Source organism: Columba livia, chromosome 5 (genome assembly GCF_036013475.1).
Source record: "Columba livia isolate bColLiv1 breed racing homer chromosome 5, bColLiv1.pat.W.v2, whole genome shotgun sequence".
NCBI lineage: Eukaryota > Metazoa > Chordata > Aves > Columbiformes > Columbidae > Columba > Columba livia.
Window position 1 is genome coordinate 5337988 of NC_088606.1, and position 19085 is coordinate 5357072.

At 49.5% G+C, this 19085-nt stretch overlaps 1 protein-coding gene across 5 annotated transcripts in view; it reads right to left on the reverse strand.

Annotated features, from left to right (window-relative positions):
* GNG2 (G protein subunit gamma 2) overlaps positions 1-19085 on the reverse strand; it is a 26292-nt gene continuing 7207 nt past the window's right edge. Inside the window, exons 2-5 of one of the 5 annotated variants that reach the window (XM_065063205.1) lie at positions 10560-10614; positions 5253-5319; positions 3483-3598; positions 1-2526 (exon numbers count right to left, since the gene is read on the reverse strand). In XM_065063205.1, the coding sequence (XP_064919277.1) occupies positions 2398-2526; positions 3483-3569 (216 nt within the window). In that variant the 5' untranslated portion in view covers positions 3570-3598; positions 5253-5319; positions 10560-10614 and the 3' untranslated portion in view covers positions 1-2397. Of the gene's footprint in view, positions 2527-3482; positions 3599-5252; positions 5320-6156; positions 6250-10559; positions 10615-17062; positions 17289-19085 lie in introns of those variants that run through there. The other 4 variants (XM_065063206.1, XM_065063207.1, XM_021292746.2 and 1 more) reach the window with 4 other exon arrangements.

The following is a 19085-nucleotide window of genomic DNA, read 5'->3' on the forward strand; positions in this document are numbered from 1 at the left end:
TTGAAACAAATCCAAAATTTTATTTCTCAACGAGTACACAGAGCACGTGGGATGGGGATGCGCTACATCACAACGCCGACCTCCCCAAAAACCCTGGCAGCAAAACCCATCGGCACCGGTGGGACTGACTCGATCCCCCCACCACCGGCAACCTTGGTAGGAAAAAAAAGTCCTTTTTTCCAGTACTCCAGATATTTTTCTTTAAAAGCCTGGGGGTAGAGCTGGATGTCATTTGATACCACGCTGGAAATACAGCATTGGGATGGAGAGATGACTGGTATTTTTGTTGCGAGGGGGGGAAACGGTCTTGGCAGGCGTTCTCTACTTGGCTAACAAAGGCGTATCTGTGTAAATATAAATACTGGGGTGAAATACCTGGCAGCACACCAATGTCAACACCACTACCAACAGAAAATAAAGACTGGCAACGTAAAACACCTTAAATTAGTAGTTTAGGCTAATTCAAAATTCACCCCCCCCATACTCTTCATGCAGCTTTATTTCATCATTTATTTATTAAGAATTTGAGTTGTAAAATACGCAAGTTATTAAAAAAATTATTACAAACCACTTCATGACAGCGTTTGAGAAGGGTTGGGGCGTGAGCCCCGGGTCAGACCAGCTGCGCTTCACTCTCCGTGACGGTAAATCAGCGTTAAAAAGAAAAGACAAACCCGAGACGAGGTATTTACACATTTGCCTTGAAACACCGCGAGTGGAACCAGCTGCAGAGCAAGCTACTTCATCCATCCTTCATCCTAAAGCTACGTGAGCTGTAGTAAAAAGATTGAAATACAGGGTCTGGGGGGCCAAAATGTGGGACCATCTAGGCTACTTGTGTCATATAAATGTTCCCAGATGCCAAAAGTTTTGAGTCCAGTGTAAGAACAACTGGTCTTCTCTGTAGAAGACTAGAAAAAGAGTATGAAAAGGTAGAAAAACCAAAATGCACTTGTAATGGGCTAGAAAGATTTGCCAAAAGGTACCTAAAGACTATTGCCCTCTTGAATCCACAGGGATTTTTAAGCTGATACCTGATTCGGAACTATGGTTTAGTGGGGTCACTGCAGACTCCCCAAACCCCTATGTGACACCCACCGCATTTTGTCCACAGATCCCCAAGTTATGATTCCTAAAGTTTTCCAGGAGTGAGGGGAAGCTGGGAGGTGTATAACAGCAGAAAGGAGAGACAAGCCATGTCCACAAAAGCATTAATCCGAGGCCAAGCCAAAAAAAAGGTGGCGTGTGTCCCCCAAAGCGCTGACAGCGGGAATAACTCCCCAGCCTGACATGGAGCTCAGGCTGCATGTAAACAAGATATCAGGCACCTCCATGAAGGGGGACAGCATCCCACCATGGGGACAGCATCCTGGTCCAGCCCCAAGGGAAGGAGATGCTGCCGGGAAGCCAAAAGAGCAGGACACAGACCAAGTGAGGAGGGCAGAGGCACAGAGGTGTAGGAGAAGAGGAAAGACCCAGAAAGAAGTGGTCAACTTTGATTTTTCAGATTTCTTAGCTACCCTGCAACACCCAGGGCAGGGGCAGCCCTGTGCCTGGGGGCTGACACCCACCCTAACGCAGGAGGTATTTCAGGCACGTCTAAGGCATCGCAGGAATTGTCTTTGCTTTCAGGATCACCTTGGTTTCCTCCCTACAGCTTCTCCCACCAGCACGTGGTGTCAAACGATAGAAAAGAAAATTCTGGAGCGGATGAAAAGAGAGGAACTCTCATGCACTACCACCGAACGTCGTCACAGGAGTATGAAGCACCAACCACGACACACGATTCACTTTTACTTGCAGAGCCGAAGCTAACCATATACAAAATGTTAGAAAAGTGGGGGTCGCTAGAAACACAGAGGTGCCGACGTCCTCGCTAACCCGCCGCGGGGGCCGCTCAACCCCTGTGCTACGCTACCGCCAGAAATTAAAAAGCACAAGACCAAACATTGAGTAACATTATAGTAATCTAGCCTGTTGCTATATATCTGACAACTTAAATAAAAAATAATACTTTGGAAAGGAACCAACAATATCATTCCAAGAAGGTTATACACATCCTTAGCAGTTACTTTGCTCAGCACAGCTCTGGTGCTTTAAATATGGAACAATCAAACTATTTTGTGAGCAGAAAAGTGACACAAATTTATTCTTTACATATTTTTTTTTCTTTCTAGGCAACTCTACAGACTTCAGATCTTTTGCCTTGCAATGCAGATCATCTTATTCCCCCAAAGGTGGCCAGGTTCTTTAAACATGCACATCTCTGTAGCTTCCAGGCCATATATTTTACTTATTTTTTGTTTAAATTCTGCAGACTAGCAGGTTGTCCCCGTTCCTAAAAACTCTACATCAGTGTTCAGGGTGGCCTGAGTGCCAGTCAGGCTCCTTGAGGGTTTACAGGATCACGCAGAAGAACTTCTTCTCTCTAAAGGGGTTTTCTGAGGCTGGGACAGGGGTCAATAGAGGGTCCTCCTTGGCATGGGCTTCACAGTACGCCATCAGGTCTGCTGCTGCTTTGGACACCTGGAATGGAAAGACCCCCACGTTAGGGACATGCTGTGCTGGGAACATCCCACCCTGAGAGGTCCCAATGGTGGGGCTGGGCTTGCAGCATCACCAACCCAACATTGTACCCTAGCCAAAAACCCAACCAACAAACAGACAGCAAGTACCCAGTGGGGCTGGTTTGTGACCTCTGTGGCTGGTTTGTCACCTCCAAGCTCTAAGCTCACCTGCCAGCACGTGCTCCCGTGAGCATCCTTCACATCCCTCACCCATTCCCCCGACTTGATCACAGCGAGGACCGACTTCAGCGGGCACGGCATCCTCCTCATCCCTGAGAAGGGACATCCACAGCTGCTACAGCAGCGTTTTCTGCCCACAGCCACCAATTTGGCTATTTATTCAGGACACAGCAGCAGCTCCCAGGCTGCTGGAGCTGACCCTGGCCCCAGGAGGCAAGATTTTGCTTGCAAGTGCCCAGATGTGCCAGCAGCCAGCAACGGAGCATTTTTTTCCCCTAGATCAGCTGTCATGCAAAACCACCCTGGTGGAAAAGACAAATCCAAGCTTGAAGCTGATGAGCTTTCACGTGCCCAGAAGCAGCAGTTCCACTGGGTTATAGCAGAAGTGGTTGGAGTGGAGGAAGCACCTCCCAAAAATGATTGGGCTTTCCACAGGAAGAGGCTTCAGGACAACGTTGCTCATAGAGTTTCCCCACTAACCTCAAGGCTGAGCACCAAGCACTGCCCAAAGGACAGTTTTAACAGCAATGGTGACAAACAGCGTGGATTTAACCTGTTCCTAGGGTGAGACGCATCTCCCACTGCCCTGAGCCTCGGCCATCGGGATCGCTTAGAGAAGCATCCTCCATAACCGCCGCATCCTGGCTCCCACAATGTGCTTTTGGCAGCTGCTCAGCAGCAGGTACGGCCTCGCAGCATCCCTGTGAGCCAACATTGAGCCCCAAGCCACGGTACCTTTATCCTGTCGATGTTGGCCTCCATCTTCAGCTGCTCCACCAGCTTGCGGGCTTGCGCGATGCCAGCAGTGTTGTTGCTAGCCATGGGCAGGCCAGGTAGGTTCTCCCGATGTGCTGCAGGCACAAAAACACCTGGGTGAATTCTTGGGGTTGGGCAGAGAGCTGCTCCCAGTGCTCAGATCCCCCAAATGATGGGCTGGGGTTGCATGTGTGAAGCTGTCAGAGCTGAACCATGTGAACTTGTCCAGCTCTGGGTCCTCAGCACAGGACAGACATGGACCTGCTGGAGAGGGGCCAGAGGAGCCACAGAAATGATCCGAGGCTGGAACAGCTCTGCTGGGAGGACAGGCTGAGAGAGTTGGGGAGTTCAGCCTGGAAAAGAGAAGCTCCAGGGAGACCTTATCGCGGCCTTTCCATACTTAAAATGGTTTATATGAAAGATGGGGACAGACTTTTCAGCAGGGCCTGTTGCAACAGGACAAGAGGTGATGGTTTTAAACTAAAGGAGGGGACATTCAGGCCAGACATGAGGAAAAAAGTTTTGACACTGAGGGTGGTGAGAGCCTGGCCCAGGTTGGCCAGAGAGGTGGTGGATGAACCATTCCTGGAGACATCCCAGGCCAGGCTGGACGGGGCTCTGAGCAACCTGAGCTGGGTGAAGATGTCCCTGCTCATGGCCATGAGCTTTGAAGGTCGCTTCCAACCTAAACTATTCTGTGACTCTATGAGGGTGTGAGGATGGGAGATGCAGATCTGGGCATGTCAGCCAGCATTTATTCCCATGTTTATACCAGGGCACTGAGCCACCAGCCTTTGTGGGTGTGCGGGTAGTCACAGGCTGCCAGCAACACCCTCCTGTGCCCTCCCCATTGTCCCCAGAGCAGGGGATGCCCTAAGAGCCATGTGTGGAGACACCAGGACCTTCCTGCAGCAGCAGGACTGCAGCTGAACTGTACTTCGGCTTTTGCTGTTCTATCAAGGGCTGTGGTGGCACCAAGGCAAACAAAACCAGAGAACAGGCTCCCCCTGAGCAGCCCTGTGCTGCCGCTGCCATGCCAGGCTCGTCCCCCTGTCCCGAGCCAGACACATCACCCAGCCCCATGCCAGTGCCCAGCGTCCCTCCAATGTTCCTTGGCCTCCCTTGCTTTGTCCCTGCTGCCAACTTGAACACTGAGATGCTAAACAGGATGCTGGAGTTTCCTGTTTCTCAAGATTTCTACCTCAGGCAGGCGGCGGGGGATGCTCATTAAGTCCACGCCGTCTCGATCACGGATGTTTTCGTGTTATCTTATAACAGCCATGAGCTCCTGCAGCGGTGGCCAGAAACCCAGCGTTCAGCTTGCACAAGCATCAAATATTTTACAGCGGAGGCACAGCCGTGCTGTGCTGGGCCCTGCCTGGCTGGGGCTGCCTGCACGCTCCTAAAAAAGGGGGTTTTGGGGGATGTTCTGCAAGAGCAGGGCACGGCCAGCCCCCTGCCAGCCCCTCGGGTGATGGGACAAGGATGACACAGCCCTAAAATGAGGGGCTTGTGGCATTTTAGGGAGGATATCTTCAGCTGAAGCTCGTCTCAGGGGATATAAGGGTGTTTCAAAAGAAACTCATTCTGGGATCTACAGAAAAAAGCAACCTGGCACTGAGCAAGGTACCCATGCTCTGAGGTGACCAGAGAATGATCCACGACGAGGGCAGACAGGGTGGCAGGATGAGAACCCTCCCCAGCCACCCCCCTGCCCATCAGGGAGCATGAACAGGAGCGATTTTTTACCAGAAGCAGGTCTCTCCGGTGATTTGTGCCTCTAGGGGAAGATCCGCTCCTCTTGGCCGTTTGCTGCCTTTAAATAAAGAGAATATAAAAAAAAAAAGGAGCTGGGTTAGGTTGCTGTCATGCCATTCAATGCAATGAGAACATTATTTATGGCACCAGGAAACCCGGAGCCCTTGCAGACGCCGAATGCCGAGTGCCGTAACCCGCCGGGGAGGCAGAAAGGCTGCGGGTTTCCTTCCATACCAACCCCCCTCCCCGCCCCAAGCCCGTCCCCCAGCGACATTATTTGTTTGCATTCAGTGAGGTTTTTCGGCACAGGAAGAGGTTTCAAGTCAAATGGGCAACTATCCGAGGCTTGCTGGCAACCAGGCTTTTAGCTGTTCCCGGGATACGACACATCCAAAACATGCCGTGGGATGCAGGGTGAGAGGGGTTGATACGATTTAACTGTTGGAACATGTGGTGGGGTGAAGGTTGTTCCTCCCCCTCTACCCTGCCCTAGTGAGGCCATAGCTGGAGTTCTGTGTCCAGTTCTGGGCTCCCCAGTTTAAGAAGGACAAGGAATTACTGGAGAGAGTCCAGCACAGAGACACAAAGATGATGAGGAGTCTGGAGCATCTTTCTGATGAGAAGAGACTGAGAGCTGGGGTTGTTCAGCTGGAGAAGAGAAGCTGAGAGGGATCTTATTTATGCTGATAAATATCTCAGGGGTGAACGTCAGAGGATGGACCAGACTCTGTTCAGTGGTGCCCAACGACAGGGTGAGGGGCGACGGGCACAGACTGAAACACAGGAGGGTCCATCTGAATCTGAGGAGAAACTTCTTTACTGTGAGGTGCCAGAGCCTGGCCCAGGCTGCCCAGAGCAGGTGTGGAGTCTCCTCCTCTGAGACATTCAAACCCACCTGGACCGACCTGTGTGATCTGCTCTGGTGATCCTGTGTGAGCAGGGGGGTTGGACTGGATGATCTCCAGAGGTCCCTTCAACCCGAACCACCCTGTGATTTTGTGAAAGACCACCCCTTTAGGAAGGCTGCCAAAATCCTCCCCCTCTCACCATAGCCCCCACCACAGCTCCCACCAAGCATCCCCGCAAAGCTCTGCACCATGGCTTGAGGTTTAACTCAGGCATGTGCATTGTTTCCACACTGTTTTTTCTCAGCTCTTCACTATTTTTTTGCTGGAGTAGCTTTTGAGCAGCAGGTTACCAGGGTGCCTCTCTCCTACTTTTGCTTTCAGTTCTCCCTGCAAAGCCACAAAGTGGGTGGCAGTGGTGGTGGCACCACATTTCTGGTGATGTGGCAGCCAGCGCTGAGGCTGGTGGGAAAGCTGGTGCCTGTGTAGGTTCACTGAGTTGTACATCACCCAAGACACTATTGCATGGTTTGCATCCCACAGAGACTTTTCTCACACAGCAAATTATATTCTCAGTGATTTTGTGCCATTTCATAGAGAGGACCATGGTCTGTTCTTGCTCCAGTTGCAGGGAGTCACTCAGGGACTGAAGTTTAATGTCATGGAAGGAGGTGCAAGAGCGGGGAGAAGTGTTGAGGGCTTCTATATGCTACAGCCCTGATCTTAAAGAAAAAAAAAAGTATACAATTAAAAAAAAAATATATATATAACCAAGAAGAAAACCCTCCCATGCCCTTACTACATCTGGCCCTAGAGGCATTCAGGTGGAAAAGAGCCCCAAATACAAAGCCGGAGAAGACTGAGACCCTGCTGGGACAGAGCAGGAGACGTGTATGAGCACCCTGCCGTGCACCAGGCTGCTGGGACGATGCTGGGGACACAGGGACAACTCAGTCAGCTCACACAGCCATGGTGTCACCAGGAGACAGCAATGTCCCCTGGCCACACTTGGCCCCTCTGCAGAAACCTGATGTGGGAACTGGAACCATTTTGGGGCCATGGCTGGTTATACAGCCTTTCCCTGCCACGAGCAGCTGGGCGTGCTTCCTTCAGCGAGAATAACAACCAGATAGCAGGCGATGCTTTGAACTGAGCCCATGAATGTCCTGCACCAAAAAACAACCCCAGCGCGTCTTGGGCAGCAGCAAAACACTTCAAGCAGCTTCTTTTATCCCAATATGAGAATACTTGGGAGGTCATGGAGCCACCAGGAGTAAACCCAAAGCCTCCGAAGACTTTTTGTTTGGATTTAAGCCAAGCCAAGCTGCTAGAGCATCCTCCTCTCCTTTAACCCCCTGTGCCTCTTTACCACTAACTGCAATCAACCCAACTACACCCTGCCCCAAACCACAGCTATACGTGTATTTCAGAAATTGTTGACACTGAGGGTGGTGAAACGCTGGCCCAGGTTGGCCAGAGAGGTGGTGGATGAACCATCCCTGGAGACATCCCAGGCCAGGCTGGACGGGGCTCTGAGCAACCTGAGCTGGTGAAGATGTCCCTGCTCATGGCAGGGGTGGCACTGCATGAGCTTGGAAGGTCCCTTCCAACCCAAACCATTCTGTGATTCTGTGATGTATTTCTCTTCCCCAAGATCCAACAAGGTGTGGAGTTCCCTGCCACTGGACCCCATGCTGAACTAGTAAATACTTGTTAGTGGGGAGATGCCAGGAACATCAGACTTCACACAAATTAAAACCACCCTGGATAGTATATAAATCCTCAGATCAGAGGAAAAATGAACGCAAAAGGAGCCATCACATAGGAGCCATCACTTGTTCCAGCTTTCACCACATCACTCTGATTTAGCTATAGAATCATCCTCATGTCCAGCTTGAATCTCCCCTCCTTTAGTTTAAAACCATCACCTCTTGTCCTGTTGCAACAGGCCCTACTGAAAAGTCTGTCCCCATCTTTCTTACAGGTCCCCTCCGTCTGGCAGAGCTCAGCCCCTGCCCTTAGCATCAAAATCCCCACCTCAGAGCTAAAAATCACCGCGCTTCCCAAGTTTTCCTGATGCTCCCATTGCTACAGGCCTGTTCTTGCGCCCAATGCTGTTGAGCTAAACGTTGCCTGCAAAGAAAAGGGTTTAATGGCACTCACAAGGGAATATGGATGGCATCTTATTTCACCTGCTTAATGGCACATGTGCCTGGATAATAGGATTCCTTCCTCAGAGCCCACAGGTTAATGACTAAGGACGCTATTTTATTGTCATGCTAATGATGTTTAGCGTGTACAGTCCATGGTTATTGTCTCTTTTGGGCTCTGCATTGTAATTACAACTCAGGATCTTGCCAGGTTGTTTTGATACTTGTCTGTTGTGCAGAAGGGTCACGGTTTATTTACTGCATGTGGCAAGAGGCTGAATTCATTTAAAAGGATGCAAAAGTACTTGTAATAAATTGTGGACTCGGAAATTTTGCTGCTGTTTTTTTGCTATCTGGTACCTATGCTCCAAGAAAACACCTAATTTCTTGTTCTCCTCGTTTAATGAAGATCACTTGATAGTGAAATAATATTTTCTTCTTTCACCAGCAACACCCATCCAAAACAGGCACAAAAATGGAGATTTAGGGAAGGATTTGCATTAACTCAGATGGGCAAAAGGTGAGGGATGTGGGGGCAATGATCCAGCATTTATGGCTGTGTCACCTCTTGGTCTGCTTGCTACAGCTTTACCTAAATCTTCAGCTTTTACCTGAAATGTAGAACAATAAAACCCAACCTGTTAGCAGCCCAGCTGCTGAGAACTCATTTAATTCATCAGTAAATTAATTTGTCAAGTTGCCTTCTTCTCCCCAACCACTTCCAACCTCGTGAGCCGCTGCTGCTGCCTCCAGGCACCAGCTGCTTTGCCACCACCTTGACTGCAAAATCAACGCAAAATGCCACATACTACCCAAAAAAAGACACTGCAAAAGGAGCATCTCTTGCCACTGGAGCAATTGAGACCTTCTGCTAAGACATAATCCTCCTCCTCCCTCCCAAACTGGGCTCCTATGGGGTTCTGGCATCCCGCAGCTGCCAGCCCTGCTTGCAAGAGTAATTAGCCTTCGTTTGCCAGCTCCTCGTCAGCGCAAGCTGCCGCCTGCTTTGCACAGAGCTGTGCCCAAAGGGGACACAGGGTCCCCTTGCACCAGGCCCAAACCCACTAAATCTGAGCCAAACCTCTTCCTTAGCTCTATTTTCCGCTTTTCTTTGGGTTTTATCTCAAGTTGTGTTTGGGTGGAGATGGGATTTCTCCTAAATGTTTTTTAAAAATGCATTTTAAGGGTGATTATTTAGTCCAATTACCTTAAATAGGCAGCTGCCATTACATAACGGGTATCTCAAAACACACGTTTTGCACTGTTCAAAAGCAGCACTAACCCTGTCTGGGACACCAGCATCCTTAGAAAGCATTTCTTCATGTTCTTGAAGATGCTAATGGGCATTGAGTGACACTTCACAGGTGTCACCAGACACCTCCTGCATGTCCAGGGCTTCACAGCCATTGCCCACCCAACTGAGGTTCCTCTGTGGCTTTAAACCTGTGGATCGCATCCTCTCCTGTCAACCAGTTTTCCAGACTTCTTTCACTTCCCCGTGGGTTTTTGGCAGAAAACCATTCTCCCCAAATCTCCCGGCTGAACCAAAAGGAAAAGCAGGTGGGTCTGCAGGCAAGAAACCGAAAGCACTGACATCTGCCAGCGCAAAACTTTGCTGATTTTCCACCTAAAAGAGCACTGCACAGCATCACTCACCACCGAAAACAGCTCCTTTTCGAGTTGAAAGCAGGAGCTTCCCTTCTTTTTGTTTGCCATTAAAAAGTCTCACTTTCCATCACTGATGCACCAGAATTTTCCACCCGGTTAGGAGCAAAATGAGTGGACCCCATAGAGGGCAGCCAAGATTTTGGGGAGCGCAGGGCTCAGGCTTGTTCCTACCAGGCACAAATCACCCAGGTTTTCTTTTTTTTAGCCAGAAAAGGTGTCAGGATGAGTATTATAACAGTGGGATTTATTCCACTCTTTTGTGCTGGGATCGCTCCTGGCCACTGCACATCCCAGGGGCTGAGGCCGGCCCAGCTCGCCGCATCCCAGGGGCACAAACAGGGGCAAGAGCAACGTCACCCCCAGGGAGGCAAGTGGACTGTCCTCCAAAATGCCTTTTTTCGCCCCAAAACTAAGTGTGATGCAGCATCCAGAACCAATAACTGTGCCGGTCAGTGGCCGGCTGGAGCGTGGGAATCCCTCACAGGGGGCTGGATGGCTTTTGAAGCCATCCTGTGGCTTTTACTAAAAACCATCGCTAAAAATAGGTGGCTCGACTGAAAAATAATGACTAAATATATACAGGAAAATGTAAAAATATTGCAGACAAAAAGAAAATAGCAAAAAAGCCACATTACCAGGGGGCGGAGGCTGGTGTAGTCACATCGATCTCGACAGCACTTGGAGACCTGGCTGGGAAAGGAGACTTAATACCACCCAAATTACATGTGTTTCATTATTTCCTTAAGCAAATAAAACATTACGAGCTAGATTTGTGCTTGTGGGCTCCCATCACACCGCTTTGCTGGGGCACAGGACTTCAGTCCTCGGCAGCGGTTACAGCCACAGCTCCCAGTTCCCATCCACAGGGATTTTATTCCTTTTCCCAACATCCTTCATTTTTTTTCCTTTCCTTTTTATACCCGATATCCAATACGGTATTTAAATCACTGACGAGCAGCTCGCATGTCGGAGCCATGCCAGCAAATAAATAAATAAATTAAAAGGCGCCTTGGTGGGAAAAAAAAAAAAATGAGCCCGTTTCCATGGAAACAGCTCCGTTATCACACCGGTATCTGATCCCTCCTGCCAAACCGGGGCGAGGTGGGATGTGTGCCCATTTTGGCCCCGATGCCGGTGTTTTGCCGGTGTTGGTGGGTTTTGGTGCTTCCCACTGCTCCTGCAACAGTTGGGGAGGGCGCCTGATCTGTTCCCCATCTTAGCCTTGTGCAGCCTTATTCAGCCATATTTCACCCCAAAAAAGCAGCGCTAGGGTCAGACCCAGCCTGCCCAGCCCTGGCTTGGCCAGTAAATCTCATTATCAAGGCAAGACACGGCACAGGGAGCTGCAGCAAAGCTGTTTTTTTTTCTCTTCCCTAAATTTTGCTGGGGCATTAAATAAAGAGCTCAGCACTGGAACTGGCTTTGCAAAGCTGAGCTCAGGATGTTCCCTCCATCCACTGTGCGCTGCCAGAGCCAAGCTCATTAGTATCTGCAGCCCATAGCATGTTTTTCCATCAAGTTTGCAAGCAGTAAAGGTTTTAGCAACATCGTTCCCTTCGGAGAGCTGAGCATGTCCCAGCGCAGCCCATCAAGACTGAGGCTTCAGGACAAAACTCCTTCCCAAGAGGCAGGGACAGACCTGGAGAGGAGCACGGGAGCTCAGCTGGGATGGAGCCAGGCGGCTCCGGTCCCATGGGGACATTTTGGCTCTCTGTCCCTTTGGCTTGGAGAAGTCACCGTCCCGTGGGCGTCACGCGAAAGTGAGACTTACAGCTTCTTATTTTCTCACAGGCATCCTAACGGTTCAAAACGAAGGCAAACAGAAACTAACCTCAACTTCCTTTTTTAAAATTTTCTTTTTAGTTTTTTGTTTGTTTGTTAAGAGATTATTGGGGTGAAGGATCAGCCACCAGACTGTCCCTCCTGCCACCATCCATAGGAAATGGTGTCTCTCTTGGCCAGGTACCATGGGGAGGGAGCACTGACCTGCTCTGGCTTTGGCACAAGGCTCCAGCACCACAAAAATGCCACTGAGGTTGTTGATCCCAGTGCTGAAGGTCAGGGGTTTAACAGCAGCATTGTAAACTGGATATTTCCAAAAAGCTGTGCAATCCCCCACCCTGCTCCAGGGCCTTCGGGGATGTACCCCTGAAAAGGAATCACAGAATCACAGAATGTGTGGGATTGGAAGGGCCCTGGAAAGCTCATCCAGTGCAATCCCCCCATGGAGCAGGAACACCCAGATGAGGTTACACAGGAAGGTGTCCAGGCGGGTTGGAATGTCTGCAGAGAAGGAGACTCCACAACCCCCTGGGCAGCCTGGGCCAGGCTCTGCCACCCTCACCAGGAAGAAATTTCTTTTCATATTTAAGTGGAACCTCCTGTGTTCCAGTTTGTACCCATTGCCCCTTGTCCTATCATTGGTTGTCACTGAGAAGAGCCTGGCTCCATCCTCCTGACACTCACCCTTTACATATTTATAACCATGAATGAGGTCACCCCTCAGTCTCCTCTTTTCCAAACCAAAGTGACTTAGCTCCCTCAGCCTTTCCGTTGTTTAGGAAGGATAGCCCTGGGAAAAAGTGGGTTTTTTTTCTAATGCACAAGGGACAAACCCAGCAGCACGTGCAGATCAGGCATTAGGACAATGGGTGCCCAGGATGCTCAGTCAAATACTGGGGAACAAGGATGCCCAAAACCGTGGTCCAGCAGTCCGAGCAAGCCAAGCTGCAGCCAAGCATCACCTGCTTCCCGTGGCCCGAGTTTTCATCCTGATTAAAAACACTCATCGCTTTGCCGACTCATTGCTGACCTCCGGTCAGCCCCTTGTCCTGCTCTCCACACCCACGCACACTCGTGGCGATGCTTTCTGGGGATGAGAGGGGACAATGCCTGCAGGCGACTTATTTTTATTTTTATGAAATTTGCCTGAGAGGAGAACATGAAGCTTTGGAAACTCCCTAAAAGCGCTGGTGTTCCCCAGAAAAACAGGGGTTTTCTGAAATGCCTCACTGGCCGCCTCCTGCAAAGTGGCACGTGTGCTGCCTAGGGTATCCCTGACTTCCCTGTTGGGCTGGAAGATGGAGACATCTCCACCAGCTTTGAAGTCCCCCCAACAGACCAAAGTAAATCCAGCACACAGATAGCCCAGTAAATACAGAAAAAGAGAAGAAGGAGAGAGCTGGGCAGAGAGGAGAAGTGCCTAGGAGGGATGTACGGATGGGTCATGCTTCACCCCAGGGTCCTGCAGGTGTTTTTGTGCAGGAGCTTGCAGGAGCCCCTGACCATCGCTCACCGGCACAGACCTCCCCTCCCAACATCCACAACAGAGCTCCCACCTTCCTTCCCCTGCCAAACCAATGTGTGGGGCTCCCCTATGGTACCACATCCTCTCGCGACTCAGTTTCCTGGATTTCTCCCCATCAGGTCCCTGAAAACCTTGGAAAAGTGGCCGTTAAGCCTCAGGGCATCACAAGCCCCCAGGTTACTCCCAGGCTGGAGGGTTTCTGCCCTGCACAGGGGTCAGCCCAGGCTGGAGCTCATAGAATCATCACATGAATTGGGTTGGAGGAACCTTCCAAGCTCATCCAGTGCCCCCCCTGCCATGAGCAGGGACATCTTCACCAGCTCAGGTTGCTCAGAGCCCCATCCAGCCTGGCCTGGGATGTCTCCAGGGATGGTTCATCCACCACCTCTCTGGCCAACCTGGGCCAGGCTCTCACCACCCTCAGGGGCAACAATTTCTTCCTCATGTCTGGTCTGACTCTCCCCTCCTTTAGTTTAAAACCATCACCCCTTGTCCTATCGCAACAGGCCCTGCTAAAAAGTCTCTCTCCACCTTTCTTATAAGCCATTTTAAGTACAGAAAGGCCACAATAAGGTCTCCCCGGAGCTTCTCTTCTCCAGCTGAACACCCCAACTCTCTCAGCCGGTCCTCCCAGCAGAGCTGTTCCAGGTCCATGGCACTATCTGCAGCCCTGGCCAATGCACCTTTTAACATCAGTTAAAAAACTACCCAGGTATCCTTGAAAATACTTGAGTACATTATTTTGCATTTCTACTGCAGCAACGGCCAAGGAAAGTCTAATTCCTCTTCTGAGCCACACTGTACTCACGTTATGTAACGTGGCAAACCCTTTCTTTACTATTATTCTGTCAAAATACTTATCGAGCACATGACTCTTCCCAGGCTGGACTGACCCTGATACAACCATGTCAGGGGCAGCTGGTGATAACCCAGCACTACCAACACCCACACAACGATGCAGAAGCAGCAACTATATGATAAAAGCACGAATGAATCGACCAAATAAAAATTTCTCTTTGAAAACCTGATCACTTCTTGACTACCAAAATGCACCCCATGTCTCCTGTGTCCTACCACTGAAGTGGCAGCATGCTGGGTCGCTCCTTACTTCATGGGGTAGAAATTTTTGGTATAAAGGAGACTTTAGGTCTAGGAAACACACACCACCTTCCAGCTGGTCAGAAAAAAAGCAGAAACCCTCAAAAGAAGTTTGGGTTATTTTTCCCCCATGGAGAGAGCTCTAGAAAACCAAAATCACTCTCTAATTAGAAGCAACATCATGCCTATGACTTCTCAGTTCTTTTGCTTCTTGATTTCTTCCCAAAACAAACTCAGACTGACTCTGAAATGAATTCTTTGTACACACCTTGCTCAGAAACCCCAGGAAAAATCCTTTTGTACCAGGAAAAAAAGAGATGGTTAAAGCTGCAGAGGAAGCAATGAGCTCCTGTACCGGGAAAAGGAGTTCAACATCTGTTCATACAGCTCTGAACTCCTGACCCTTAATTAAGGGAAGCAGCCAAGAGCTATTATTTCATGTTAATTAACTGACCCATTCTTGGGTTTCAGTTTTTAACATCCTGCTCTTAAGTATTTGCCAGGGTCCAGATAAAGACCTTTAAGGGAAGGTGCGAAATGAGGTTTGAAAAGGAAGAAGAAGAAAGCGCTGCGAGGAAGAGGCACCACATTTCCAAAAGGATTTGGGTTTTTAGCTGTGTCAACATCACCCTCAAAGGGACAACCCCCCCTGAGCCTCACCCAAAGTCACCCTGAATTCAATGCCACCATGATTTACTATCGATGCACCTGTCAGTGTGGGGGTACAGCCATCCTGAAGGAATCGGGGCAAGCCACCGAGTTGCCCTGATTTGGCTAAAATGTCACATTTTTGGGGGACAACCGCCCCATAAAACCAGGAAATCAGAAGGAGCATGTGGATTTTGCAGTAGCTCCTGCCATAGTGCCATGCTGCTGGGTCCATCCTGCTGCAAAACACTTTTCAGCTAAAATAAAACCAAAACCGCTCCTTTATTTTATGGCACAAGAGCCTCGCCGTGCCTTTTCACCCAGATAACTTCTGCAGCACGTGAAACCCTCAGCAGCAGAAACCATTGCAACCAGAAATCATTCTCCCATGATTTCACCCCAATCAAACCTTTATTAGAATTTTATTTTAAGTAACACTCACACAAAGCCTCATAACCCTTCTCCAGCCGCTGGGAATCACCCAACAAGTTACATCAGCAAAGAAACAACCCCGTTAACCATCCCATTAGTTTAAGCCCCTCCAGGAATTACCTTAGACTGCTTTAATTAGGTATCCACCGTACAAAAGAATTAATTAATTAGTGATAAGCACCTGAACCACATTACTCATAAGGTTCTATTTCAAGCTTCAAATACAGCAAACAGGTCACAGCTATAGCAAAGCCCTGGTGCTGCTGCCGGGTATTTCTCTTCCCATCCCTGCCAAAGCAGCAAGGCTGGGAACTTCTTTTTTATCCTTCTTTATATCATTTTATCTAATTTTCAGGTTTTTCCCAGCATCCAGAGCTGGTGTCTTTAGATCCACTACTCAAATAGTGGCTGTACCACGCAGAGATGGGAGAGGTTTGTAATTACTTTTGGAGGTTTGCTGTGCTTTAGGCAGGGGTTGTGGGGGAAGAAAATCCTGTATTTGCAGCTACAGTTACCCTGTGAAAGTTTCACTACAAAGCTGTTGCGCTACGGCATCACTAAGACACCCCTTAAATGAGTGAAGTGCTTGCTGGTGGCCAGATCCCAAGCTGCGGGTGGAGGATCACCACTAAATGTGGGCGATTTTAGCAGGTTTCTGAGGGGAAAAAGAGAGAGAGAAAAAAATCCCTGCGCGATTCTGTATGTTCACAATTGATAATTTCAAAGAGTAATTTATTGTGCTGTCCCGATTTCACGGCCTGCGATCTCCCCACTGGCAAACTTGGGGCTACCAGGGGGTTTTCTCTGAGCTGATGGTCCAGGGCAGGGTTGCAGAGCCCTGGCAGTGCTGCAAACCGGGTTGGCTGGGGAGAAGTAGGTTGCTCCTCTGTCCTCGGTCGGTGAGCTGACCCATATTATCTCAATTAAATTTAACTTCTGTGGCCTGCTGCTGCCTCTGCTTTTTTTTTTTTTTTCTCCTGTAACCTGGTCTAAAGTAGGACCCGGTTATGGAGACAGCGAGTACCCCCGGGTCTGTCCCACTGCGATGAGGAGGGCACGGCCACTGTGGCAGAATTGGGACAGGGACATGGTGGGGAATGGAGAAGCTGCAGCTTCCCCCAGCTCAGCCCTGACCCACCTGCGTTTCTCCTCACCACGATGCTTCTGCAAAACTGAAAAATCTGCTCTTATCCTTCTGATCTGCACCCTTGGAGCCTTTCCCATGCTATTCCCCCAGCTTGTGAACCTATCTCCATCCTCACCCCCTCTCCGGCATGCTCATCGCTAACCTCTGCAAACAACATTCTTGGTTTTCCCATGGAGCCCAAAACCCCCAAATCAGCCTGTTTTCTCTTTAAAATGCACGCAAAGCATCCCTGCCACGCTTCCTGCTGAGTCAACGGCCCTGCTTTCACCACCACCCCTTATTCCGGCGATATCGTGAAATGACACATGCTCAGCAAACACCGATATAACGCAGACGGGAGGAGAAAGCCACCCTAGATCTGCGAGCCTGGGCGGTGTTTTTACACTTGCAATCTCAAGCATTGAAGAAAAAAAATATATATATATTTATACATATATATATATATATATATGAACCCAAAGAAACTGCAAAGCCCAGATTAAGCAGCACAAGACGGCGTTACTCACGCTGGCTCGCCCTTCCCTCCTGTGCATCGATACCTCCTGTGCTGGAGATCAATCCGTCCCAGCCGTGCCACCAGCACCACGTGCTTCATTTATCCCCTCCGCCCCATGCTCACTCCTGGAGCTTTAATCCTTCTGCCAAACAAGCCGGAGCCACCGAATTTGGGCTCCACGAGCTGCTTTCCCAAGGGCAAGTGCCTTTCCCTGCCCCCCTGGCTGCTGGGAAACCTCAGCTCTGGGCTGTGCTTTCTATATTGCTTTCTATATTTTTCGGTTGCTTTCTGTATTTTTTCCCAGAGTGATTTATGAAAACCAATGAAGGCTCTTTGGGGAGGCTGGCTTTTTGTTCCAGGTAGGGTGGAGGAGAAGCATCGATTCACAGCCAGCCTAACTTTTATGGCAATTAATGGAAACACACAGGGTTTAGAATTAGGCTTAAAAAAAATCAGTGCCTACCTTATTTGCTGCTTATACCTCTCCATAAGCCTGGGTTGTTGCACGAAAATCATCTTTTTATAACCCCCCGACACGGTGCAAGGGAGGACACAGGGTCCCCCCCACTGGGGAGCACCGGACATGAAAACAAACCCCCCAAGCGAGGATGTGATGCTGAGCAGCAATTATATTAAGTCAGCTGATAAATAATGCAACGTCTTTTGATGGTACCAACCCTGCGAGTGCCGCACAAACACCATCGTGTCTCCACAATATTAAAAATACAAGGGATGAAGTGCAATCAGGTCGGTGTGACTTGAATAATTGAACTTAAAGCCCTAGGAAAAGGTTGTCCTTGGGGCATGCCAGAACCACTGGACCACACTGCCTCTTCATGAGGTCCTACACAAAGGGATGGACTTTACCAGACCTGGTCAACGTTCAACACTTTCCCATTCAAGGTGAGAGACCTCTGCTTGGGCTCTTTCCAGCCTGAGCAGAACTGCTCCAGCTGCAGACATGGTCATGGGGGCTATTTGTCATAGAATCATAGAGTAATAGAATCATTTGGATTGGAAAAGACCCTCAGGATTATCGAGTCCAACCGCTAACCCAACCCTAGCATCAGTCCATGCCCATAAGAACCTCATCTACATGTCTGTTCAACCCCTCCAGGGATGGTGACACCACTACTGCCCTGGGCAGCCCGTTCCAATGCCCAACAACCCATTCTGGGAGGAAATTTTTTCCCAATATCCACCCTAAATTAGAAGAGCTCTGAACAGGTTTGCAGGTTGTGGATAGCTGATGATCCCCTAAAGACCTCAAACCTCTACAGACCTAATGAGGGAGTAGGAAGTCCACAAGAAGGCATGTAGAGACGTGGAGAAGACTTGGCCTTGTTTCTGCATGACACCCTGGAGCCACCTGAACCCACATGGACTTATACAATGTGTAGATGAGGTTCTTAGGGACATGGTTTAGAGGTGGCCTTGGCAGTGTTGGGTTAACAGTTGAACTTGATGATCTTAAAGGTCTTTTTCAACCAAAATGATTCTAGGATTCTGTGATGCCCACGGGGACAGCATCGATCTGCCCATGGCATTGGCCCTACTCTGAGCAGGAGATGGGACCAAAGACCTCTAGAGGCCCCCTCCAACCTAAATGAGTCACTGACCAGACTGGTTCGTTACCAAAATCCCGGTTCACTCACTGGAAAGTCCCTGAAGGATACAGAAAACAACACAAAAATGAAGGGGCGGTGGCACAAATCTTTGAGCGTCTCTCTCCATAGCCACTGGCTCCAAGGACTGACATGTACCAGCCTGGTGAAAGGAAAAACCACAGCCAGAGTCTTCTTCTACAATATATCTTCACAGCACAGGCTATCAATGGCCTGAACTTCACCTCCACAACCAGACAGCCCGCTCCTTTATCCCCATTCAAGATGTCTTGGAGTGGTAATCGTATTGCCATGCTCTTCATCCAGCTCCTGCCAAACATGGGTCAAATTCAAGAGCTGATACAAGCAGAAGTTACCCTTGGAGCCAACACAACAACAATGCAAGTGAAATAAAACTGCATGACATAC